General features: G+C 42.7%; 1 protein-coding gene across 2 annotated transcripts in view; it reads right to left on the reverse strand.

The window, feature by feature from the left end:
* The window catches only part of LOC106612554 (1-acyl-sn-glycerol-3-phosphate acyltransferase epsilon), a 51,514-nt gene extending 34,288 nt beyond the window's left edge, over nucleotides 1-17,226 (reverse strand). Inside the window, exons 1-2 of one of the 2 annotated variants that reach the window (XM_014213810.3) lie at nucleotides 16,712-17,226; nucleotides 16,238-16,539 (exon numbers count right to left, since the gene is read on the reverse strand). In XM_014213810.3, the coding sequence (XP_014069285.1) occupies nucleotides 16,238-16,456 (219 nt within the window). In that variant the 5' untranslated portion in view covers nucleotides 16,457-16,539; nucleotides 16,712-17,226. Of the gene's footprint in view, nucleotides 1-16,237 lie in introns of both variants that reach the window. The other variant, XM_014213805.3, reaches the window with a different exon arrangement.
* Nucleotides 17,227-17,832: the final 606 nt, after the last annotated feature.

Here is a 17,832-nt window from a genome sequence, read left to right on the forward strand (position 1 = left end):
GCGCAGGAAATGCAGAAATTGATGGAAATGCAGGAAATTATTTTAGGTTGAAGTTGAATTGAACAGTATAAAACAAACAATCAGAATGGAGAAAGACCCATTGAAATAATTTTGAATATATGTGTGGCCTAGGGTCACACACTACTCAAAGCAAATGTAGAACTTTTATTAATCAAAAACATAAAATACCATTGAATTGGAAAAATACCACATGATATTTTGGCCATATTGCCCAGCCCTAGTGTAAAATAAACATTTTGACTCAGGGCTGGTGGTCAATAGCGGTAGGTCACAGAGAGACAAATAAGACATCATCATGATCTGTGGAGTCCTGGATTTAGGTGTGAATCAACGTATTCCATGTTTATGCTTCGCAACCCTAACCGGAACGTAGGTAGCAGCAATACTGAAATTAGGTCATCGGCTCGGCCTGCTCTTAACTACCATATATGGGCATATGAATGTAAGTCACACCAACGGCTTTAAGGCACAGATCAATAGCCAAGATACTCAGCTTTCCGCAGACATCCTACTTTTGCAGAAAGGGGCTACTGTTCTCATACCAGACAGAATTGAATAAATACAAATCTAATATGGGGACTTCACATTTAAGAGGCGTGGTGCCACATAAAATAACCAAAACAATAAAAAAAGCATACCACAGGTAAAACTGGATGCCTAATGCAATGTCCCAGACTGATAAAGCACTAAATGTATACAGACCACAATCACACGTTTTTAACTAGCCATTATTTTGCTCCATAGAGGACTCGCTCATTAACTCATCCTTGGCCGCTGGCTACGTCCCTTTCGTCTTCAAGAGAGCGAGAGTTGCACCCCTTCTCAAAAAACCTACACTCGATCCCTCCGATGTCAACAACTACAGACCAGTATCCCTTCTTTCTTTTCTCTCCAAAACTCTTGAACGTGCCGTCCTTGGCCAGCTCTCTTGCTATCTCTCAGAATGACCTTCTTGATCCAAATCAGTCAGGTTTCAAGACAGGTCATTCAACTGAGACTGCTCTTCTCTGTGTCACAGAGGCTCTCCGCACTGCTAAAGCTAACTCTCTCTCCTCTGCTCTCATCCGTCTAGACCTATCTGCTGCCTTTGATACTGTGAACCATCAGATCCTTCTCTCCACCCTCTCCGAGTTGGGCATCTCCGGCGCGGCTCACTCTTGGATTGCGTCCTACCTGACAGGTCGCTCCTACCAGGTGGCGTGGCGAGAACCCGTCTCCGCACCACATGCTCTCACCACTGGTGTCCCCCAGGGATCAGTTCTAGGCCCCCTCCTATTCTCGCTATACACCAAGTCACTTGGCTCTGTCATATCCTCACATGGTCTCTCCTATCATTGCTACGCAGACGACACAATTCATCTTCTCCTTTCCCCCTTTTGATAACCAGGTGGCGAATCGCATCTCTGCATGTCTGGCAGACATATCAGTATGGATGACGGATCACCACCTCAAGCTGAACCCCGGCAAGACGGAGCTGCTCTTCCTCCCGGGGAAGGACTACCCGTTCCATGATCTCGCCATCACGATTCACAACTCCATTGTGTCCTCCTCCCGGAGTGCCAAGAGCCTTGGCGTGACCCTGTACAACACCCTGTCGTTCTCCGCTAACATCAAGGCGGTGACCCGATCCTGTAGGTTCATGCTCTACAACATTCGCAGAGTACGACCCTGCCTCACACAGGAAGCGGCGCAGGTCCTAATCCAGGCACTTGTCATCTCCCGTCTGGATTACTGCAACTCGCTGTTGGCGGGGCTCCCTCCCTGTGCCATTAAACCCCTACAACTCATCCAGAACGCCACAGCCCGTCTGGTGTTCAACCTTCCCAAGTTCTCTCACGTCACCCCGCTCGTCCGCACACTCCACTGGCTTCCAGTTGAAGCTCGCATCTGCTACAAGACCATGGTGCTTGCCTACGGAGCTGTGAGGGGAAAGGCACCTCCGTACCTTCAGGCTCTGATCAGTCCCTACACCCAACGAAGGGCACTGCGTTCATCCACCTCTGGCCTGCTCGCTTCCCTACATCTGCGGAAGCACAGTTCCAGCTCAGCCCAGTCAAAACTGTTCGCTGCTCTGGCACCCCAATGGTGGAACAAGCTCCCTCGCGACGCCAGGACAGCGGAGTCAATCACCACCTTCCGGAGACACCTGAAACCCCACCTCTTTAACCTGTTGGGGCTAGGGGGCAGTATTTTCACGGCTGGATAAAAAAACGTACCCGATTTAATCTGGTTACTAATCCTACCCAGTAACTAGAATATGCATATACTTATTATATATGGATAGAAAACACCCTAAAGTTTCTAAAAGTGTTTGAATGGTGTCTGTGAGTATAACAGAACTCATTTGGCAGGCAAAACCCTGAGACATTTTCTGACAGGAAGTGGATACCTGATGTGTTGAATTACCTTTAAGCCTATGCCATTGAAACACACAGGGGCTGATTAATGTTTTGGCACTTCATATTGCTTCCACTAGATGTCACCAGCCTTTACAAAGTGTTTTGAATCTTCTACTATGAGATCTGACCGAACAAGAGCCTTGGAACTGTGATGGCCGATTAGACTCTGGCGCGCGAGGTCATGTTGGGTACCCTCGTTCCAATACGTTTTAAAAGAGAATGCATTCGTCCACCTTGAATATTATTCATGTTCTGGTTAAAAAAGGCACTAATGATTTATGCTATACAACATTTGACATGTTTGAACGAACGTAAATATATTTTTTCCCCTCGTTCATGAAGTGAAGTCCGGCGGGCTTAGATCATGTGCTAACAACACAGAGCTTTTTTGAACAAAACTACATTCATTATGGACCTGGGATTCCTGGAAGTGACATCTGATGAAGAGAATCAAAGGTAATGGATTATTTACATAGTATTTTCGATTTTAGATCTCTCCAACATGGCCGTTTGTCTGTATCGCAAAGCGTATTTTTCTGGGCGCAGTGCTCAGATTATTGCAAAGTGTGATTTCCCAGTAAGGTTATTTTTAAATCTGGCAAGTCGATTGCGTTCAAGAGATGTAAATCTATAATTCTTTAAATGACAATATAATATTTTACCAATGTTTTCTAATTTTAATTATTTAATTTGTGGTGCTGACTTGACTGCCGGTTATTGAAGGGAAACGATTTCCTGAACATCAACGCCATAGTAAAACGCTGTTTTTGGATATAAATATGAACTTGATAGAACTAAAAATGCATGCATTGTCTAACATAATGTCCTAGGAGTGTCATCTGATGGAGATTGTCAAAGGTTAGTGCATCATTTTAGCTGGTTTTATGGTTTTGGTGACGCCTGTCTTTGAATTGACAAAACATTACACACAGCTATTGTCAATGTACTCTCCTAACATAATCTAACTTTATGCTTTCGCCGTAAAACCTTTTTGAAATCGGACAACGTGGTTAGATTAAGGAGATGTTTATCTTTCAAAGGGTGTAAGATAGTTGTATGTTTGAAAAATTTGAATTTTGACATTTATTTGGTTTCAAATTTGCCGCTCTTGAAATGCACCTGCTGTTGATAGGGTGCACCACGGGTGGCACGCTAGCGTCCCACATAGCCCCAAGAGGTTAAAACCTCTTGAGGATACCCTAGGATAGGGGGCGCCACAGCGCATTTTGAAAAAAAATCGTTCCCATTTTCAACGGCCTACTAATCAAACTCAGAAGATAGGGCATGCATATACTTATTATATATGGATAGAAAACACTCTAAAGTTTCTAAAACTGTTTGAATGGTGTCTGTGAGTATAACAGAACTCATTTGGCAGGCAAAACCCTGAGACATTTTCTGACAGGAAGTGGATACCTGATGTGTTGTATTGACTTTAAACCTATCCCATTGAAAAACACAGGGGTTTAGGAATATTTTGGCACTTCCTATTGCTTCCACTAGATGTCGCCAGTCCTTTCACAGTGGTTTGAGCCTTATAGAGTCAAAACTCAGTGAATGACAGGAGTTTGAAATTGGTCACAGGGGATGGGCCATCACCATTATGACGCCGGCGGCCATGTCTGCCCCCACCTTTGGAAACGGTTTTAAAGGCAATGAAATCATCCCCCTCGAATCTTATTGGCTCTCTTGGTGTTAGAGGCCCTGAACATTTATTTTATACAACGTTTGACATGTTTGAACGAACCTACATGCGCGAGGATTGCTTTCAGTATGAAGTGCAGAGCTGCGTTTGGAGAGAGCCATAGGACGCGCTACCAACATCAGGCTAATGGAACGTGAAGTATGGACTTTTTGACCGAAAATACATCTGTTGTGGACCTGGGATGCTTTCTGATGAAGACAACTAAAGGTAGGCGATTATTGACAATATTATTGAAGATGAGATGGTTCATACTGTTGCGTCCAAGATGGCGCCGAGCACTGTATATTAGCTGATTTTCTGAGTATCGCATCTCCTTTTATCGCAAAGTGTGATTACCCAGTAAAGTTAATTTAAAATCTGGTATGACGGGTGTTCTCAAGAGATATTCATCTATAAATGTTAGATTGACAATATACATTTAAAAAATCGTTATAGTATAGCAATTTATTGAAACGTAGCATTGTTTACCGGGACGCTTTTGAGGGGAAATTAGGTAGTCAACGTCAGACAGAGATGTAAAATGCTGTTTTTATATATAAATATGACCTTTATTGAACAAAAGAATGCATGCATTGTATAACATGATGTCCTAGGGGTGCCATCTGATGAAGTTTGTAAAAGGTTAGTGCTACATTTAGCTGTTTATTGATAATATGTGATGGAAGTGGTTGGTCGGAAAATGGCTATGAAGCTGCTTTTTACGATGGACTCATCTAATATAATCTAATGATTTGCTTTTCCTGTAAAACCTTTTTGAAATCGGACGACGTGGGTCGATTCAGGAGAGGTGTATCTATAAAAATTATGATAATTTTTTAATGCTAATTGGCGATATGATTTTTCGCTGGATTTTGATCCCGCTAACGGGATCAGATGCTCAAGAGGTTAAGGAATACCTGGGATAGGATATAGTAATCCTTCTACCCCCCCCCAAAAAAGATATAGATGTACTATTGTAAAGTGGTTGTTCCACTGGATATCATAAGGTGAATGCACCAATTTGTAAGTCGCTCTAGATAAGAGCGTCTGCTAAATGATGTAAATGGTGAAGTAACCCAACATTAATGACAACCGGTTTGGTTTCAGTTAGATTGTTAAAAAATAATCAGTTTTCGAGAAGACAAAAACGATAGTGTCCAAACCGTTTGGGCTATACACTAATATGACCGCTCTGTGCAAAGGTGAGACTCTCACGAACACGGTTGTTTTGCTCTAGGACGCCTACAGGCCTCACAAGACTTGTCTGAAGGACACCCAGTAACAGTTGAAAAATGAATGGAAGTATATATGGAGACTGTTTAGTTCCAAAAATGTGTCCCGATCTTATATCTCAGATATAGGTCAGACACAGAACAAACTGCCTTAATTTTGAGAAAGGACTATCTGTTGTTCCATGTAGTGAATATGTTATTCAATGAGTTTGTATGGGCTAATAGCAGTAAGGCCAAATAAAATGTTCCATCAAAAACTTTTATACATTTTATACTTCAAGGGGTCTTCAAATTGATCCTTGGTATGACCTCTAACACAGAATAAAACTATTAAAAGGGTAGTTAACATAAACGTAACTACATGTAACATATGGATTTGCATTAGTATACACATCAAAAGTCCCAACGCAAAGTCACACCTCACTTTTCTATTTTTCAAGTTATTACTTAAACCAATCAGAATTCCCGAAACCATGTCAGGAAATGTTTGAGGTGATATAATATTCTCTGTAATGTAAACTCCAACTGAAATAACATCAAATGAATAACTTCATTTTCAGCCAACAAGCAAATACTTTATGAATTTATTGTTACAAATCAACTTTACGTTAGCAATTGCCTGACTTGTGCAGTGCAATCAACACCTGGCTTACAGCTACATTAAAGTAAACCAAAGTTTGGGAAATACATAACACTATCTTTTCATTTCATTTCATTTCACCTTTATTTAACCAGGTAGGCAAGTTGAGAACAAGTTCTAATTTACAATTGCGACCTGGCCAAGATAAAGCAAAGCAGTTAGACAACATACAACAACACAGAGTTACACATGGAGTAAAACAAACATACAGTCAATAAGAGGTCGACTGATTAAATCGGAATGGCCGATTAATTGGGGCCGATTTCAAGTTTTCATAACAATCGGTAATCGGTATTTTGGCCACCGATTTGCTGATTTTTTTTTTTTTTTTTTTTACACCTTTATTTAACTAGGCAAGTCAGATTAAGAACACATTCTTATTTACAATGACGGCCTAGAAACGGGGGTTAACTGCCTTGTTCAGGGGGGATTCGTTTTTGCAACCTTCAGTTACCAGTCCAACGCTCTAACCACCTGCCTTACATTACACTCCACAAGGATTAACAGGCTGACTACCTGTAACACGGGGCCAGCAAGAAGCAAAGGTAAGTTGCTAGCTAGCATTAGACTTATAAAAAAACTATAAATCTTAACATAATCACTAACTACACATGGTTGATGATATTACTAGTTTATCTAATGTGTCCTGCATTGCATATGATCGATGCGGTGCCTGTTAATTTTAATTGAATCACAGCCTACTTCGACAAACGGGTGTTGATTTAACAAGCGCATTTGCGAAAAAAGTACTGTCATTGCACCAATGTACCTAACCATAAACATCAATGCCTAACAGGAATATTTAGACTTAGTCACCCGTTAGATAAAATACAGAACGGTTCCGTATGTCACTGAAAGAAAAAAAAAAAGTTTGAGATGAAAGTTTCCGGATTCGACCATATTAAATGACCCAAGGCTCGTATTTCTGTGTGTTTATTATATTTTAATTAAGTATATGATTTGATAGAGCAGTCTGACTGAGCGATGGTAGGCAGCAGCAGGCTCGTAAAAGCATTCATTCAAACAGCCCTTCGCTGTGCTTCAAGCATTGCGCTGTTTATGACTTCAACCTGGGTGGGTATAATTTGTGAAACGTTCCAACAGGAATCTATTCCAAAAACTTCGTAAATAACAAGGTTTCCAAAAAACAACGCATACAAAGTTGTATAGCAGCAGAATAAGATACCGGGTAGGGAGTGGTCTATTTCATAGCATTTTTCACTCATCACGTTTATTCCGAAAAATGTCTGTCCTCACATGTCTGTTTGCCTATGGACAAACATTAAGAATAAGCTACGTGTTGAGTTGATGCCTATTCGGCAGCTAGTTAGCTAGGTTTGTATGCGTTGTTGGTTGGCAACCTTTTACTTTACGTTTTTTGGAACCGATTCCTGTTGGAACGTTCCACAAATTATACCCACCCCTTCAAGCCTATCAACTCCCAAGATTAGGCTGGTGTAACCGATGTGAAATGGCTAGCTAGTTAGCCGGGTGCACGCTAATAGCGTTTCAAACGTCACTCGCTCTGAGACTTGGAGTAGTTTTTCCCTTCCTCTGCATGGATAACGCTGCTTCAAGGGTGGCTGTTGTCGATGTGTTCCTAGTTTGAGCCCAGGTAGGAGCGAGGAGAGGGACGGAAGCTAAACTGTTACACTGGCAATACTGAAGTGCCTATAAGAACATCCAAAAGTCAAAGGTATATGAAATACAAATCGTATAGAGAGAAATAGTCCTATAATTCCTATAATAATAACTACAACCTAAAACTTCTTACCTGGGAATATTGAAGACTCATGTTAAAAGGAACCACTAGCTTTCCTATGTTCCCATGTTCTGAGCAAGGCACTTAAACATTAGCTTTCTTACATGGCACATATTGCACTTTCTTCTCCAACACTTTGTTTTGCATTATTAAAACCAAATTGAACATGTTTCATTATTTATTTGAGGCTAAATTGATTTTATTGATGTATTATATTAACCTGTTGGGGATAGGGGGCAGTATTTGCACGGCCGGATAAAAAAACGTACCCGATTTAATCTGGTTACTACTCCTGCCCAGTAACTAGAATATGCATATAATTAGAAAACACCCTAAAGTTTCTAAAACTGTTTGAATGGTGTCTGTGAGTATAACAGAACTCATTTGGCAGGCCAAAACCTGAGAAGATTCCAAACAGGAAGCGCTCTCTGACTATTTCTTGGCCTTCTTGATCATCTCTAACCAAAACAGGGGATCTCTGGCATAACGTGACATTTTCTAACGCTCCCATAGGCTCTCAGAAGGCGCGAGAACGATGAATGGTGGCTTTGCAGGCCATGGCTGAAAAACATTAGCGCATTTGGATAGTGGTCGATCTGAGGACAATGAGACTGGAGGCGCATGCACGAGCAGACACAATGTTTACTTTCTCTCTCTTTGAACGAAAACAACGACTCCCGGTCGGAATATTATCGCTTTTTTACGATAAAAATGACAAAAATAGATTTTAAACAGCGTTTGACATGCTTCGAAGTACGGTAATGGAATATTTAGATTTTTTTTTGTCACGAAACGCGTCGGGCACGTCACCCTTCTTTACCCTTCGGATAGTGTCTTGAACGCACGAACAAAACGCCGCTATTTGGATATAACTATGGATTATTTTGAACCAAACCAACATTTGTTATTGAAGTAGAAGTCCTGGGAGTGCATTCTGACGAAGAACAGCAAAGGTAATCAACTTTTCTAATAGTAAATCTTAGTTTGGTGAGTGACACACTTGGTGGGTGTCAAAATAGCTAGCCTGTGATGGCCGGGCTAAATGTGCTTTCACCGAAAAGCTATTTTAAAATTGGACATAGCGAGTGCAGAAAGGAGTTCTGTATCTAGAATTCTTAAAATAATTACGTTTTTTTGTGAACGTTTATCGTGAGTAATTTAGTAAATTCACCGGAAGTGTTCGGTGGGAATGCTAGTCACATGCTAATGTAAAAAGCTGGTTTTTGATATAAGTATGAACTTGATTGAACAAAACATGCATGTATTGTATAACAATGTCCTAGGATTGTCATCTGATGAAGATCATCAAAGGTTAGTGCTGCATTTAGCTGTGGTTTTGTTTTTGTGACATTATATGCTAGTTTGAAAAATGGGTGTCTGATTATTTCTGGCTGGGTACTCTGCTGACATAATCTAATGTTATGCTTTCGTTGTAAAGCCTTTTTGAAATCGGACAGTGTGGTTAGATAAAGGAGAGTCTTGTCTTTAAAATGGTGTAAAATAGTCATATGTTTGAAAAATGGAAGTTTTCGGATTTTCGAGGAGTTTCTATTTCGCGCCACGCCCATCATTGGATATTGGAGCAGGTGTTCCGCTAGCGGAACGTCTAGATGTAAGAGGTTCAAGCTAGTGAGGGAGATAAGTGTTTCCAATTTCAGAGATTTTTGTAGTTCGTTCCAGTCATTGGCAGCAGAGAACTTGGAAGGAGAGACGGCAAAAGGAGGAATTGGCTTTGGGGGTGACCAGAGAGATATACCTGCTGGAGCGCGTGCAACAGGTGGGTGCTGCTATGGTGACCAGTGAGCGGAGATAAGGGGGGGACTTTACCTAGCAGGGTCTTGTAGATGACCTGGAGCCAGTGGGTTTGGCGACGATTATGAAGCGAAGGCCAGCCAACGAGAGCGTACAGGTCGCAGTGGTGGGTAGTATATGGGGCTTTGGTGACAGAACGGATGGCACTGTGATAGACTGCATCCAGTTTGTTGAGTAGGGTATTGGAGGCTATTTTGTAAATGACATCGCCGAAGTCGAGGATCGGTAGGATGGTCAGTTTTACGAGGGTATGTTTGGCAGCATGAGTGAAGGATGCTTCGTTGCGAAATAGGAAGCCAATTCTTGATTTAACTTTGGATTGGAGATGTTTGATGTGAGTCTGGAAGGAGAGCTTACAGTCTAACCAGACACCTAGGTATTTGTAGTTGTCCACATATTCTAAGTCAGAACCGTCCAGAGTAGTGATGCTGGAAAGGCGGGCAGGTGCAGGCAGCGATCGGATGAAGAGCATGCACTTACTTATACTTGTATTTAGGAGCAGTTGGAGGCTACGGAAAGAGAGTTGTATGGCATTGAAGCTCATCTGGAGGGTTGTTAACACAATGTCTAAAGAAGGGCCAGAAGTATACAGAATGGTGTAGTCTGCGTAGAGGTGGACCAGAGACTCACCAGCAGCAAGAGCGACATCATTGATGTATACAGAGAAAAGAGTTGGCCCAAGAATTGAACCCTGTGGCACCCCCATAGAGACTGCCAGAGGTCCGGACAACAGGCCCTCCGATTTGACACACTGAACTCCATCAGAGTAGTTGGTGAACCAGGCGATGCAATCATTAGAGAAACCAAGGCTATTGAGCCTGCCGATGAGGATGTGGTGATTGACAGAGTCGAAAGCTTTGGCCAGGTCAATGAATACGGCAGCACAGTATTGTTTCTTATCGATGGCGGTTACGATATCATTTAGGACCTTGAGCGTGGCTGAGGTGCACCCATGACCAGCTCTGAAACCAGATTGCATAGTGGAGAAGGTGCGGTGGGATTCGAAATGGTCGGTAATCTGTTTGTTGACTTGGCTTTCGAAGACCTTAGAAAGGCAGGGTAGGATGGATATAGAACTGTAGCAATTTGGGTCAAGAGTGTCCCCTACTTTGAAGAGGGGGATGACAGCAGCTGCTTTCCAATCTATGGGCATCTCAGACAACACGAAAGAGAGGTTGAACAGGCTAGTAATAGGGGTTGCAATAATTTTGGAAGATAATTTTAGAAAGAAAGGGTCCAGATTGTCTAGCCCGGCTGATTTGTAGGGGTCCAGATTTTGCAGCTCTTTCAGAACATCAGCTGAATGGATTTGGGAGAAGGAGAAATGGGGACGGCTTGGGCGAATAGCTGTGGGGGGTGCAGTGCTGTTGACTGCAGTAGGGGTAGCCAGGTGGAAAGCATGGCCAGCCGTAGAAAAATGCTTATTGAAATTCTCAAGTATAGTGGGTTTATCGGTGGTGACAGAGTTTCCTATCCTCAGTGCAGTGGGCAGTTGGGAGGAGGTGTTTTTATTCTCCATGGACTTTACAATGTCCCAGAACTTTTTTGAATTTGTGTTACAGGAAGCAAATTTCTGCTTGAAAAAGCTAGCCTTGGCTTTTCTAACTGCCTGTGTATATTGGTTTCTAACTTCCCTGAAAAGTTGCATATCACGGGGGCTGTTCGATGCTAATGCAGAACGCCACAGGATGTTTTTATGTTGGTTAAGGGCAGTCAGGTCTGGGGAGAACCAAGGGCTATATCTGTTCCTGGTTCTACATTTCTTGAATGGGGCATGCTTATTTAAGATGGTGAGGAAGGCATTTAAAAAAATAACCAGGCATCCTCTACTGATGGGATGAGGTCAATATCCTTCCAGGATACCAGGGCCAGGTCGATTAGAAAGGCTTGCTCACTGAAATGTTACAGGGAGCGTTTGACAGTGATGAGTGGAGGTCGTTTGGCCGCTGACCCATTACGGATGCAGGCAATGAGGCAGTGATCGCTGAGATCTTGGTTGAAAACAGCAGAGGTGTATTTAGAGGGCAAGTTTGTTAGGATGATATCCATGAGGGTGCCAGTGTTTACGGCTTTGGGGTGGTACCTGGTGGGTTCGTTAATAATTTGTGTGAGATTGAGGGCGTCAAGCTTGGATTGTAGGATGGCTGGGATGTTAAGCATGTCCCAGTTTAGGTCACCTAGTAGCACGAGCTCTGAAGATAGATGGGGGCAATCAGTTCACATATGGTGTCCAGAGCACAGCTGGGGGCCGAGGGTGGTCTATAGCAGGCGGCAACGGTAAGAGACTTGTTTTTAGAGAGGTGGATTTTTAAAAGTAGAATTTGAAATTGTTTAGGTACAGACCTGGATAGTAGGACAGAACTCTGCAGGCTATCGCTGCAGTAGATTGCAACACCGCCCCCTTTGGTCGTTCTATCTTGTCTGAAAACGTTGTAGTTTGGGATGAAGATTTCAGAGTTTTTGGTGGACTTCCTAAGCCAGGATTCAGACAGGGCTAGGACATCCGGGTTGGCAGAGTGTGCTAAAGCAGTGAATAAAACAAACGTATGGAGGAGGCTTCTAATGTTAACATGCATGAAACCAAGGCTATTACGGTTACAAAAGTCATCAAAAGAGAGCACCTGGGGAGTAGGAGTGGAGCTAGGCACTGCAGGGCCTGGATTCACCTCAACATCATCTAACCAGTTATCAAAGAATGTTAGCTATATGCAGTAATCCTAGCCAGCCAGCTAACGTTAGCCATTTAACCAAATAGCTATTAGCCTCGCCATCCTAGCCAATCACCACAGTTATGGTCAGCAAGCCAGAGCCCAACTACTGGAGACCAGCTAGACCACCACAACTAAAACATAACCACAGATCAAAAGCAAAGAGAGCAGAGACTTACAGATTGTTGGCTAGGGCTCATCCGTTGATAAAACCTTTCAAAGAATGCAGGTTGAGTTAGCTACAAAAGCAAGGGGGAGGCGGGCACTTCACCAGGCTGAGGGAAATCTAATAGCAAGAAAATCTAAATTACATAGATTCCAGATGTCAGTCAGCTAGCATGCTAGCACTAAGCCAAGGAGGGAAAAGTGACAAAACTCCCATAGCCAACTCCACAGAGAACATGGTGACCAAAAAAAAAAAAAGAGAACAGACAAGTTGCTACACAATTAGAGCAATTGTTTGGAGCCCACGGCAAGAAGGCACCAGAGCCTGCCATGCTAACGGGTTCCCACTAAATAACACAGCCACAAAGTCTGAAGAGTATGAGGATGCTAACAGAGCTAGCATACAAGCTTGGGAGCACAGAGTAGATATTCCATTTGACGTTGAGGCATTTTCTCTACAAAACAGGTATGACTGAAGAATGAAGCAGTTGTTCAATATGGCTTTGCTACACAGAAAGCAGTAATTGACTACTCCATTGTCACTGACTAAATCAGCAGACCTATAGTGCATTCGGAAATTATTCAGAACCCTCGACTTTCTCCACATTTTGTTATGTTACAACTTTATTATAAAATTGATTCAATTGTTTTTCCTCATCGATCTACACACTATACCCCATAACAACAAAGCACATTTATAAAAAATGGAAAACAGAAATATTTCATTTACAAGACCCTTAACTCAAACTTTGTTGAAGTAACTTTGGCAGTGACTACAGCCTCGAGTCTTCTTGGGTAGACTCTACAAGCTTGGCACACCTGTATTTGGGGAATTTCTCCCATTCTTCTCTTTTGATCCTCTCAAGCTCTGTCAGGTTAGATGGGGAGCGTTGCTGCACATCTATTCTCAGGTCTCTCCAGAAATGTTCCATCGGGTTCATGTCCAGGCTCTGGCTGGGCCACTCAAGGACATTCAGAAACTTGTCTCGAAGCCACTCCTGCGTTGTCTTGGCTGTGTGCTTAGGGTCGTTGTCCTGCTGGAAGGTGAACCTTCCCCCCCAGTCTGAGGTCCTGAGCAGGTTTTTAATCAAGGATCTCTGTAATTTGCGCCGTTCATCTTTCCCTTGATCCTGACTAGTCTCCCAGTGCCTGCAGCTGAAAAACATCCCCACAGCATGCCGCCATCATCATGCTTTACCGGCATTCAGGCCAAATCGTGCTTTCATCAGACCAGAGAATTTTGTTTCTTATGGTCTGAGTCATTTAGGTACCTTTTGGCAAACTCCAAGTGGGCCGTCATCTGCCTTTTACTGAGGAGTGGCTTCCATCTGGCCACTCTACAATAAAGGTCTGATTGGTGGAGTGCTGCAAAGATGGGAGAATTTCCAGAAGGACAACCACCTCCACAGAGGAATTCTGGAGCCCTGTCAGTGGCCATCGGGTTCTTGGTCACCTCCCCCGATTGCTCAGTTTGACTGGGCGGACAGCTCTAGGAAGAGTCTTGGTGGTTCCAAACTTCTTCCATGTAAGAGTGATGGAGGCCCCTGTATTCTTGGGGACCTTCAATGCTGCAGACATTTTAGGGTACCCTTCCCCAGATCTGTGCCTCGACACTATTGGACTCTGGAGCAGTGGAAACGCGTTGTCTGGAGTTTTGCATCACGCTTCACCATCCGGCAGTCCGATGGACGAATCTGGGTTTGGCGGATGCCAGGAGAAGGCTACCTGCCCCAATGCATAGTGCCAACTGTAAAGTTTGGGTCGAGCTAGGCCCCTTAGTTCCAGTGAAGGGAAATCTTACGCTATAGCATACAATGACATTCTAGACAATTCTGGGCTTCAAACTTTGTGGCAACAGTTTGGGGAAGGCCCTTTCCTGTTTCAGCATGACAATGCCCCATGCACAAAGCGAGGTCCATACAGAAATGGTTTGTAGAGATCGGTGTGGAAGAACTTGACTGGCCTGTACTGAGCCCTGACCTCAACCCCTTAAACCCTGGGGATGAATTAGAAAGCCAAATGTGAGCCAGGCCTAATCTCCCAACATCAGTGCCCGACCTCACTAATGCTCATGGCTGAATGGAAGCAAGTCCCTGCAGCAATGTTCCAACATCTAGTGGAAAGCCTTCCCAGAAGAGTGGAGGCTGTTTTAACAGCAAAGGGGGGACCAACTCCATATTAAAGTCCATGATTTCTTAATGAGATGATCGACAAGCAGGTGTCCACATACCTTTGGTCATGTAGTGTAAGTAGTTTGGAGGTGCATTTTCAAAATGGTACAGTATAAATGCTTTTAGTACATAAGATAGATAGTGGAGTAGTTGTAACACTAAGTAAACTCAATTGATTCATGTATTTGAAACAGTCTTTTAATTGAGTCTTTAATAGGGATGAATGCCATTATCGCTTATGTGATTGATGTAAGTATGTTTGGAGGGGTGCATTTCCAAAATGGTAAAGTAAAAATGCTTCTAATGCATAACAGATAGTGGAGTAGTTGGAACCCTGACCTGTTCACTGGTTGTGCTACTTTGTCCCCGACCTGCCATTTCTACCTCTCTCTACCTCTGAATGCTCAGCTATGAAAAGCCAACTGACAATTACTCCTGAGGTGCTGATTTGTTGCACCCTCTTTAACCACTGGTATTATTATTTGACCCTGCTAGTCATCTATGAATGTTAGAAAATCTTGAAGAACGATCTGGCCCTAATGGCCATGTACTCTTATAATCTCCACTCCGCCCAGTCAGAAGAGGACTGGCCACTCCTCGGAGCCTGGTTTCACTCTGTCTTCCTAGGGGAGTTTTTCCTAGCCACTGCTTCTACATCGGCATTACTTGCTCTTTGGGGTTTAAGGATGGGTATCTAGCCGTATAAGCACTTTGTGACATCTGCTGATGCATAAAGGGATTTAAATAAAATGTGATTGAGTAGTTGTACAACATAAATACACTGAGTTAGCTGACAAAATATTTGAAAAGGTCCTTTTATCGAGTCTCCAATATGGGATAAATGCCATTATTACAAATGCGATGTGTATTTTCAAAATGGTACATACCGTATTTGAAAGAGTATGTTAAACTAACACTCAGTCTCAAATACAGGATACATATTTTTGGAATATGAGATGAAACTAACCCAGTAAATACTTGTATTGGCAATCTATTTGAATTAGCTCTTCAATAAAAAAAATAACCATTCAAATATTATACATGATCATATTTGACAATAGGATATGATTAGAATTTCCAATCATGGCTATACTAATCCGAATATGATTTTAAATCAGAACTGTGCCTTTATAAAGTTGTTAGATGTTTCTTTGCAGCAAGACTATTCCTGACCTAACTTATGTCATGACATCCAATTGCAATCATAGTTAAAAGCAATCTCAATCACTAAAGATGGTCTAACCGATCTAGCGCGTTTCCGAAGCGAAACAAAAAAAAGGGTGAATAAAGTCAATACAAATTCACCTCACTTTTTGAATCAAGTTACTGGGTGTAAACATCACGCCATCATACAATTCACTGGCAACACTAAATATGTTCAGAAGAGGTTCATAGATCGGAGATTCTCCCCTTTCAAGCATATTCCGCGCGATACCATAATGTACAGTGCATGCGCGCACTAAAATTCAACAGCTCGTATGGCTTGACCGATCATTTTCAGGATAGGTTGACTGCAATGAGGATTCCCCACGTGCAATCAGCTATCGTATAGCAAGCCAGGGGGCAATACAGGTTGCATGCAATTCCATTTAGGACCTAACAGTTCAATGTGAGTCCTTAAAATGAAATGCAGGCCTACTCACCTCCACCCCGGTATAGTTTTCGAAGAAAAATAGGACGAGGCTCTGGTAGATGTTATAGAGGTGGTCGTCCATCCTGCGGTATAGTCTTGATGGTAGGACAGCGGTAAGCACACGACATGCACCCCATGACAGCACATAAGCCGGAGCTGTGCCTAGCATTACCACCGCAGGAAACCAGTATCGCAACGAGTACGTGTGCACAACCAGGGAGAGCAGCATTCTGTACTACTACACACTTATAGCTTGTTCAACTAGCTATAATTATAAGGTATCTGCACGTTCACTTCTCGGTTGACTGTTTCCTGTTGAAAGTAAGCTAGGATGAGAAGTTGCAAATATAGCTTATACAACGGCCACATAGTAACACCACATGTCAACGTTATGCATATCGCAACAGCTCAATGTAACAACCAGCAAACGACCTCGAATCTCTGATAGCCAGCTAACTTTACCTAGCTAGCTAAGCTAACTTACTTTGCGGCTAAACACTGCTCAACCGGCACATGAACCAAACGAATGGTTCGTACAAAACCACGGTTAAAACAGCAGTGGTAAATCATTACTACATGCTTAGCATGTAAATTCTCTTCAGTCAACAGTGAAGTTTTAGTTCAAAAACTGCCTCTACCAAAGTCACACACACGCCTCCTCATGGACTCAATGGGGGAATCTCAATCGCGTTCTCCTCGCCTCCTCAAAACCCATTGGAGGAGTAGGTCGGAGGGGCGGGACTTCTGGCTTTCTCATCTAATGGGGTTTGAGGAGGAGCGAGGACGCAATTGCGATTGGTCCGTGCTATCCGGGATCATTGGGACGTCTCTACTCCACTGAAGTTGACATTTTAAATTAATGTTTAAATGAATAAGGTAGGGACATCCCAATGATCCCGCATAGCACTGGCTATTTAAATTCTAGCCATGTTTAATAATGAGTCATGCCATCTGGGGTCCTTGGGGCTTCTGTACCCTAAACGTAACCCGTACTACGCTGCAGTAGAGAACGACCATTTGAAACATCGGAAGGGTTGTGGGACGCTGTCAGCATCGCTACTTCCCTTTAAATCCGTAATTCATTGCTTGAAGCCACACCCACCAAACGGGAGCAAACGTACCTCAAACGCCTTGTTCACACCGACAGGGTTCACCAGTACATTACACATGGTCACACCGACAGCATCATTGCATTTTGGTATACTAGAAGGAAGTACATTCATTTCCAATGGAATGCTGAGTTTGCCTTGCAGCATTGTGTTGCAGAGGCAGTATGTTCTGTGGTGCATATGTTGGATTTATCGATTTTTTTTTGCATCAAACTGCATAGATGGCTTGACAGAAATGGTAGCAGAATGTGAATGTTGAACTTTTGGTGCAAGTGTAACCGATGTGAAATGGCTAGTTAGTTAGCGGTGGTGCGCGCTAATAGCCTACACTGTTACACAAGCATATCTAGATGATGCTGCATACTACACTGCTCAAAAAAATAAAGGGAACACTTAAACAACACATCATAGATCTGAATGAAAGAAATAATCTTATTAAATACTTTTTTCTTTACATAGTTGAATGTGCTGACAACAAAATCACACAAAAATAATC

The sequence above is a fragment of the Salmo salar genome, chromosome 01 (genome assembly GCF_965601325.2).
Source record: "Salmo salar chromosome 01, fSalSal1, whole genome shotgun sequence".
In the NCBI taxonomy this organism is placed as follows: domain Eukaryota; kingdom Metazoa; phylum Chordata; class Actinopteri; order Salmoniformes; family Salmonidae; genus Salmo; species Salmo salar.